Source organism: Glycine soja, chromosome 7, assembly GCF_004193775.1.
Source record: "Glycine soja cultivar W05 chromosome 7, ASM419377v2, whole genome shotgun sequence".
NCBI classification, from domain to species: domain Eukaryota; kingdom Viridiplantae; phylum Streptophyta; class Magnoliopsida; order Fabales; family Fabaceae; genus Glycine; species Glycine soja.
The window spans coordinates 45508991-45519113 of NC_041008.1; the positions used below are offsets into that span (position 1 = coordinate 45508991).

The following is a 10123-nucleotide window of genomic DNA, read 5'->3' on the forward strand; positions in this document are numbered from 1 at the left end:
GCTTGATTTGCTTCTCCAACGTGCTCCACGCACGTGTAAATATTTTGCCTCTGATCATCGGTTTTTGCACTGATTTTTTCTACATAGATAATCCTTTGTGAATTCTGGAAAATTGTTTTTTTTTTTCACTCTAAAATTCATGTTTCTATCATAATTTTATTATAGGCACTAAGAGAATGGAAATTGATTAAAAAAATTATTATTTTAATGTGTCACATGAAATTTTAAGTTGCTTGAAATTGAAAAGAATTATTTATATAAAGAATTATTGCTTATAAGTTATTTAACTTTGTATTAAATATAATATTTGTAAGTTAAGCAACTTATTAATAAAAATACCTATTGAAGAAAAAATTAATTAAGCTGTTTAAGATTGAGGGGACAAAAATTGGATTGCTTATACAATACAATTAAAATGCTCTAACAATCAATTTTTCATCATTCCATGACGTGTTCTTCTATAATAATTGATTGTTTATAATGGGAAATAAATTTTGCACTAATTACATCATTCCAACATTGATAATTCATTGTCTATACGAAAAGTTTTATTGTAGTCCATTTTTGCATTGGAACAACTACCGAACAAGTATGAGAAATCAACAACAACAAAAAAGTATGACAAATCAATTGTTTCCCATAAGAATCGATTGTTGTGGTTCTTTTAGATGCCCACCACCATATACTTACTAGATAGTCGATTGTGTAGCATTGACAATCAATTTTGCATCTCAAGTATTCATGCTTCTGATTAATTTATTTCAAGAAACTTAATTGATCATTTATAATGTAATTGATTCCAGCCATTTAGTCATACTAGTAAAAAAATTGGTGGAAACGGTTAACAAATCTATAAAGAAAACTGATTTGAACTTTGAATCGGTATTTTAAAAAAACTATTTTTAATGTTTAATATTTTTTTATGATAAATAAAACAAATATTTAATAAGAATTATAAATAGTTATGCATTATTTTACAAATTATTATTATTTTCTTATAAAACATAATTTTGTCACTTACGTTTATTTACAAATTTTAATATCTTGATTTCTTAGAACTTTTTTATATTAATTTATCTTTTTGATGAAGATTAATTATAAGTAAAGCTGACAGATATTTCGTACTAATAACATGCTTAAAAAAAATATTAATTCATCTTTTTCTCTTTATTCTAAATATAAACTTGTTACTATTGGTGCATATTATTGTATTTTATTAAGATTTAAACTTAGATATTATGAGCTGTAAAAAAAACATAGATAATATGATTTATTCTACTTAGACTTTTATGTGTACTTTAGGTGTTAAGAAACTATAAAATAATGCATAAAATAATATTTACTTTTAATACTGTTTTATGCCTTAATTAATAATAATAATAATAATAATAATAATAATAATAATAATAATAATAATAATAATAATAATAATAATACCGATTCAATCATAGTTTAATCTTTGAGTCTTTGGTTTAAAGTCAGATTTGATTTTAAAATATTGCTAAAATGTGTATTTAAATCCCTGTCTATTGTTATTTAATTTGGATATTTTTTTAATAAAACCAAAAAAAGTAATATAAAGTCATTAGACTAATAAAATTATTCTTTTAATAAACTTGTTGATGATGTAACAATTAGTGAGACTTATATCAATAATATTTTATTCATCACTTAAATTTTTAATCACTAGGTAAATGATTTTTTATTTTATAAAATTAAAATTCTTATAATATTTAATGATTTAATTAATTGATTTAATCATAATATATACTTATTGTAATAATTTTAAGCACTATAGTTTTATATTTATATGAATTTAAGAAATAATGTTTTATGAAAAAATAGAAAAGGTGATGTTGTCACAGCTTATGTGGCAATTGTCTTAGGATTTTTTTTATTGATTTGAGTTTTCAGTTTTAAATGAAAGAACTTTTACGGATCATTTTCATTCTTGTTAAGTTGCACTTGCATTGAGCATTTAATTTTATTTTTATTTTTAATTTTTTGTTTATTTTTTTTATACCATTTCTTGAATTTAATTTCATTTTTGAATTAACCCAAATTTCAATTTTTGATAATATAATTTATTTTAACAAAATTAAACCTCTTTATATCATTATTTAAATTAAATAATCATCTCATGTGGAGGATATCTGTTGGGTACATAAAAATTAAATAAATATGACTATATTTATTATTGTTTAATTTTCATTACTATTTCACTAATTTTTCTTATAAATATACCAAATAGTCAACACACTTATTTCATTTTAGATTTTTCCATGATTATATTAAAATATAAGGCAGGGAAATTACTTTTAGTTTAAAAACATTTTATTTAATTGTAATTACTTTATTTAAATTTTTAAGATTTTGACGAATAATCATAATCCAAAACATTACTATCACGAAAATAATAAGAAAATATGATGTAATGTATCAAGTGCAGTAAGTAACTTACCGAGGGAAGCAAGAGTCCATACTGTATTCAGTGGTTTCCGATTTTTATTAAAGACGACATTGAGACAACAAACAAAGTGAGAGATAAGATCAAATTCAAATGACACGACATGACATGAATCACATGATCATTAAACTTAAACCTTTATCATTTGAATTAACGAATGAGAACGACCATGTCTTTCACGTGGACCTCTGCTCTCAACGTCACTCTTCTGCTTCTCCTCGTTGCCGCAATTGTTGTTGCTTGTTTAACTCTCCCAGTTGACAAGGTTCCTGCTTTATTCAACTTCACTTCTGGGTTCATCTATTCCTTTGTTTTTGTATATATAAGAAAAAATATTTAGCTCTTTTAGTTCATTTTGTTGAAACTTGAAATGGGGTGGGAGCATTTTTGTTCAATTGATTAATATTCTAGGCACGCGCTTTTGATCACTTTCTATCTGCGGCTTGTTTCATGAAATGAGGTTTGATGCTAATTGATTGTCTCATTACTCACATGAGGTAGGGAAATTTTCAAGTTGTATTTGCATACTGGAATTTCAACTAACGGATAATATAAGTAGCACCTTGCTCAATTTTTGAAAAGGATCATCATTGGAAAATGAAAATTTTGTTTTTTGGTTTCAAATTGTGAATTACTGGAAAAGAATAGAAGATAGCATCTAGTATGAGATAGCGAGCTTGTTTTAAATATAATGGGAATCCCCTCTCCCTTGTTCATGCATCTAAGTCACAATGCCACTTCTATAGTATTCTTCATTACAAACACCACTTTTGAATTTTCATTCCCAACCATTCTGGTTGCGTGGAGATTTTGAATCTTTTACCCCCTTTTTCTGCTCTATAGATTCTGAAGGACTTATTGGAATGGATTGATCGTAATTTAGGGCCATGGGGTCCACTTGCTCTGTAAGTCACTTTTATATTTTGACCACTAAAATTTCAACTTGGTAACCATCTCCTGTTGCATTTTAAAATCTCATAATTGTGATACTTGTTTCTATTCATGTAAATTGCGTTAGTTTAGGCTGTAATTTTTAATGGTAATCTTTACAGGATTTTGTCACGAGCTTTCATTCATGATAAGATAAGTTTTATGTTAATCATAGTATCATGGAAAAGAATATTGTATATATACATACATATACAAATGGGCATATTAAAATATCAAGATAACAACTGACTCGAATACGTGAATTTGTGAACTTATGTTTGGTTTGGTGATTTTCAGGATAGCTGCTTACATTCCTTTGACTGTCTTGGCTGTTCCAGCCTCTGTACTTACTGTATGAATCTTTGATACCTGACATATTTCAATTTGTACTTCTTGTAGAGTAATGGAATTCTCAACTACCTGTATAACACCGGTGACCTGTCTGCATTGTTGCTTAGATTTGTTCTTTAAAAGAATTGTTTGGTATTTGTGATTCTTACCTTTAAGAACATGCAAATTTTTAAATTGAATTTGTCATGGGTCATCATTTACCTGTTAAAAATTTTACAAACTAGGTGACATTGTTGCATTATACTATTTTTCTTTTACTATAAAAATATATTTGTGTGTCCATAGTTTGATGTAAGTTTCAAATACCTCCATCATTTCTTAAATGATTCTTTTATAATGTTAGTGTATAATAAAATGTGTGCATTATAAACAGTTCACTCATTACTTTACATCTCCTTTGCAATATAACTGATGAAGAAGTAAACTAAATAAAGCAAAGGCAGAAATAATTTGTTGAGTCACTTTACCTGATACTTCTTGTTCAGCTTGGTGGTGGTTATCTATATGGCCTTCCAATTGGCTTCATTGCTGACTCTATCGGTGCAACTGTTGGTGCTGTAGCATCATTTCTTCTTGGTAGAACAGTAAGTTTTCAAGTTTCACAATTATTAGTAGTTTTTTTTTAAAAAGAAAAATAAAGCGTTAGAGCATGGTTGATTCACTTTTCAGCTCCCTAGTATTGAAAAAATTATGAATTTAAGTTTTTCTTAAGTACAACTTGCTCTTTATCTGCTGCCATTTCTTCATTTGCCTTATTCTTGAAATTTTCTCAGCTTTCCAATTGTGCTGCTTCTTGGTCCACTTGTTTCTGTATTATCATATAGTCATTTGTTTTCTGAGGTTATACATTCATACATTTCTCTATTTATGCAGATTGGGAAATCACTTGTCGTTTCTAGGTTGAAGGATTATCCACAGTTTAGATTAGTAACAATTGCAATTCAGAGATCTGGCTTTAAGGTTTGTAGACTAATAATAGTTATCATGGACCAAGTGACCAACTCTCTCCAAATATCATAAACTGTTGGGTGAAGGAAAATGAATTATTTTATTACATCTCTAACATTAAGTAATATATATATTTTTTTAATTTGTTGTGCTTTTAATGTTTATTTTCTGAGGTTCCAGTTGTTTTTATCTTGTATGTTCTTTTGGAATTCTTGTTTCTGATCTGGCTCAAGGTAGAGCAAGTGGGTCATGAAATTATGTATACTTTTAACATGACTTAAATTGTGAGGCATATGTTTGATTGCCTGTTAACACAAACAAGAAATATACTTTCAGATTGAAATCCATCTTTATGTTGATCATTATTAGCAAGTTACACCAAATCAGAAATCGTCAGTAGTGTGGATGTCTCTTCTTTAGTGGAAGTGACCCACATCTAGTGGATAATTTGCTTTGCTCCACCTGCCCACCTTCCCATGGGGCCTTCACACATACTGTGTCAGTAAAAAGGGAGAATAATATCCATCTGATGCACCATGAACCAACCTTTGTCATATGACATTCTGTCTACCCTCAAGTGTTTATAATATGTCTGTCATTCAGACATGACTTATTTTTTGACCATTACTAATCATTGCTTTGGAAGGCTATTATTGTTCTAGAGCTTTGCTTGGTCCTATTTTCATGATTTTGTGTTCCTTTATTCGTTTCTCTCAACTAAATATCTGATTGTTTTAATTTCTCTATCCATCTTTACAGATTTCAATACTCCTTCGGCTTGCTCCATTTGTACCATTTAACATTTTGAATTACCTCCTATCTGTGACTCCTGTTCCATTAGGGGAATATACACTGGCTTCTTGGTTAGGAATGATGGTATCTTCTTCATCTCTGATCAATTATATGTACGGTTACTCTTAAATATGAATTTCTGTTTTCTTGCATTACAAAATTCAAAATTGTTAAGAATTAATTGGATATACTCGTGGTAGTCACTTATTTTTATAGTGCATTAGAAAAAAAAGATTTTCTAAATGGTTTTCAATATTAAGATTAAGAAAAGCATATGATTTATAGAAGAAATATATCTAAATGTTGTGTGTTGTATGTCCACACATGCATCTTATCTATAATCACATATTAGGATACAACAAAATTAGTCGTAGATACATAAAAATAAATCAAGTCCCTAAATGGTAGTAACTACATTCTTGATTTCTAGTGATAACTTTTTCCATATTTAACATGTATTAAATATGCTATCTAACATGATTAATGGAAAAACATGACAACTTTGGAGTTATCCAAGTTGTTCCTTTCAATTGTTTGCAGTGGCACATTGAAAGTATGCTGTGCACAGAAGTGACTACCACAGATATTGAAAATTTGAAATCAATTGATTTAACAGGAAATTATGCTAATATTGGATCAACAAATGCATTCAACAAGTAATCAACCCTATGATTTATATGCTAACTACTTTGGAAGATAGTACATTAAATTAAGCAATTAAGAAAAGGAACTGTAAGTTTGATGTTTGTAAAGTGTTAGTATATCACTATCCGCATCAGTTTTGATTTTGAAATTAGGTTTTGGGAAGTATATATCTTGGTATAGAATCATGTAATTCAACTTGTCTTTGTCAAACAACCGTTATATTACAAGACTCATGATGCCATCATTGATGTGACAAGTTTTGTTTAACTAAACACACAATGTACCTGTTTCTCTTTTGGATTTATTGTTGAAACTGTAGTTTGCACCATAAATTAAGGTACATGTGTGACTATGGATCCTTTTGATTTGTTAAAAATTATGGTAATGGAGAGAACAAATATTTTTGTTCCACTTTTGATTTGAAAAAGATTAGAGGACAACACAAATCAAGCACATGATGACAAGACAAAATCTCTAATTTTTGTTACTTAGAAAATCATGGGATAATTTTTTGTCCCAAATACAAAGTATTAAAAAGACACATTTATATCTCTTTAATAACCGAAAAAATAGTGACTAACCCCCGTAATTATTTTAAAAAGAAAACACCAGATTTTTTTATTCTAATCTTTCTCTTTTTTATTTTATTTTGGTAAACTCGTTAAATTTGATATCAATTGTATTAAGATAATTAATATTAGATATTTTAATAAATTTTATATTATTTTACTTGTTCATTACTAATCAAACGATGTATAAGATAAATTTTTTTCCTTATAACTTGTTTTTTGTCCTGTCCAGTATCATAATTTTAACAAATCAAACTGACCCTATAGCTCTCTAGACGGCGTTCCAGCAACAGCAGTGTCTTAATACCTTCAATATTGTTACTGTTGCAGCCAATAACACTGGCACTTGTATATGTTGGAACCACGTTCAAGGATCTATCAGATGTGACTCGTGGTTGGGGCGAGTTCTCAAAAACTCATTTGGTAAGAAATGCTATCTTTTACTCATATTAAAGAGCCTTTAAAGGGATTTTTAAGCTTTGCCTTTATCTTTTTTCTGATGAACATCTAAGAGACCCTGGAGAGTGCAATCTTTTGATCTTCTTGATTGGATTAAATAGGTGAGCTTTATCTCATATGCAACATATATTTATTTCTCTTTTGGATGCAGCCTTGGATCATTTCTGGCCTGGTGATATCTGGTAAGTTATGTAGTTTCCCCACATAATATAGAATATGAAACTAGTATACTCTATCCATGAGTTGTTCTCTTTCTCTCTCCTTCATGTCTTGCTCCTTTTCTTTGCATGCGAGGTTTTGTAGCTTTGTATGCCACCAGCTCAGTGCTGCAATGGCTGGGCGGTAGATGCGTGGCTGAGGTCTTAAGACTTACATACTCTGTCCAGTGGCTCTATTTTGTACTCTCTCCGGTGTTATTATAAGGTCCAAATTAAAAGTGTGGCTTGGTCCTTATTATAAGGTCCGGTCTAAAATTTTCCCTGCATTAACTATTTTTTCACAAAAGTGCCCTTAATTAAAGTTAGTTCTAAAATGAAGTGATAATAAGAGAAACATAACTCGTTAATGTTTGTTAGTTTTGTTCACAGGTAATTTTGGAAAAAATACTAATTTAGGACAAATTTAATGCTATCAATCAAATTAACCAATTTTCTTATAGCACACCATCATTTATCTCATATTACATAAATGTATAGTCATTGTCCTCAATTCCTTAGTTGGTTTATGCATATATTTCTTTGGATTTTGAACAATATATGTGAATGTGGTGTAGTGGGAAAAGGCTGGTCGTTGTTGTATTTGGGAATGTGGTAATTTATGTCACGAATCAAGATTTTCACATAGATTAGTTCTTTCATCAGCATGTTACTGTTATTTAGAATTAATGTGTGATGTAATGTGTTTCACGTGGTGATAACTATTAGATTGGAGAATCTATAGTTGATTATAGACCATAATGGAAGTTGAGATTGTTGAGCTTGGAAAAGTGGTTTAAGACCTAGAGTCTCCATTATTTTCTTATATTAGCCCGGCTGAAATATTATTTTTGGCTATGTGCAGTGGTTCTAATGATATGGGTTACTAAAGTTGCGAAGTCTGCTTTAGATAAAGCCTTGGCAGAATGTGAAGATATGGATAACACTGCATCTTCACCAGAGCTACCGATTGTCACTGAAACTTCAGTAGATCTCAATCAGCCTCTCATAAATAAGACAAACCAGGATGAAGGCAATCTAAATTCTACTGTGTAAAGGCTTTTTTTTTTTTTTGAAACAGTAGCTGCTAGTGGTGCTTATTTATGATTTGTACAGTTTTGGCCTTAGAAATGTAATTTGTGACATAAATGGTTAATCATACAATCAAGATGAGATTATTGAATATGTTTAATGGCCGAAAAATTCATCATATGAACCATTACTAATTTTATCTATGGTTTTTGCTTTTTTACTCTGGACTGTGACTTGGCGTTGGTGCGCGATAATGTCTAATACTCTTTCAATCTTGAATGCACAAACATTACTAATTCATCCTATTGCATTGTGTTCTTACTTGGAAACCGATGGGTCAGATGCTTGGTGAACCAATATTCTTCATTGCTTTGATATGAATCACTCCTATTGATATTGCTATTACTGGGACATTTCTATGATGGCAAAGAAGTGATATACTTATAAAAACTTCAATGCTTAAGTAGGTAAATATTCAATTAAGGTGATCAGAATATTCATGTATGAGGGTATGCCCCTTTATATGGTGATCTACCATGGTAAAATAAGGTCATCCTATTTAAATAAAGAAAATTGTTCCCTTTGATGAGACAAGGAAAGTGGGAAAGTAGGAAGGTCTTATCCTTATAAGGATTAATACATGACACATGAGATATAGCTGAGTTAATATTTACTAAATTAAAATATTGCATATATAAAATGTTAGTAGATGTATAAAACAGGCAAAAGTAGAGGTTGAAGAGATGTATTACATAAGACAAACTGATTTTATTTGAGAATAAGCAATGAATCTTATTGATTATATACATTAGAGATGATCTCATTTCATTATATCAACTTTCTAGTTGATGGAGATTAATGATTAGTAAAGTTGATAAATATTTTAATATGATTACTCAAAAATAGTTATATCTCATAAAGCAAAGAATAATAAAAATCTTACTGTGATTTATGTATATTGAACCTCTCTAATTATTTTTTTTAACTATACATTTATGTGTGGGGAATCTTGATTTGGGTGGTTTGCGTTTGTATAGAGAAGGCATATAGAAATCTCAATAAGGAAAATAGATCAAATGTAGGGTAGTCAAGTAGTCAGAGGTACACGAATTGGAGACTAAGAAAACTAAAAGACGGAACAATTAAGAAGTTAGAAGTCAATAATTTGATTATAATTTACAATAAAAAATCATCACATCATTTGATTCATATAGTGAATTCTATCTAGTGAAAGATCTTTGGTTGCTGTGGTTATTGTACATTTATGAAGCAAAGTATATAAATAATTTTATATAGAAAGAAATTATTAGCTTAGCAATGTTAATAATTTTGTACAAAGTCTGACAGAACATGACTGGCAGCAACCAACACTAACTACCCTATATATCTATATGTTTTGTTCCAACCGACAACAACAGCCTCAGGTCATACTCGTTACCAGGTTCCTTTTCTCACTGAGTAATAAATAAAGGTCAAGAACTTGACCCAGGAAAGTAAAAAGAGCTCAATGCACAACTAAGACAAAAGAAAAACATTTCTTATCAAGGGTAATGTTATTTATTCAACTTGGATTAAATCAAAAGCAACCCGCCCTCGCTATAAAGGCGAGGCAACATCATGAGACCTCATCATGAATCTTTGAATGCGTACTACTGTTGCCAAATGCCAACAGCATCTTTTTTACGTTCCCAAATAAACAAAGGAAAAGCAATTCTAGCAATTTTATATAATTTTGT

General features: G+C 29.5%; 1 protein-coding gene across 6 annotated transcripts; it reads left to right on the forward strand.

Annotated features, from left to right (window-relative positions):
* The first annotated feature begins 2532 nt into the window (after nt 1-2532).
* Nucleotides 2533-8577, forward strand: LOC114420136 (TVP38/TMEM64 family membrane protein slr0305-like). Of its 6 annotated transcripts, none has more exons than XM_028386006.1 (10): nt 2534-2732; nt 3311-3372; nt 3695-3749; nt 4234-4332; nt 4622-4708; nt 5456-5572; nt 7033-7125; nt 7313-7343; nt 7465-7584; nt 8221-8577. In XM_028386006.1, exons 1-9 carry the CDS (start codon nt 2625-2627, stop codon nt 7581-7583), a joined length of 771 nt encoding a protein of 256 aa, XP_028241807.1. In that variant the 5' UTR covers nt 2534-2624; the 3' UTR covers nt 7584; nt 8221-8577. The 6 variants fall into 6 exon arrangements, with proteins under 6 accessions (XP_028241809.1, XP_028241808.1, XP_028241807.1 ...); XM_028386004.1 differs by having other exon boundaries at nt 2535-2732; nt 7465-7621; XM_028386008.1 differs by lacking the exon at nt 7465-7584 and having other exon boundaries at nt 2533-2732; nt 7263-7343; nt 8221-8359.
* The last annotated feature ends 1546 nt before the right edge of the window (nt 8578-10123 follow it).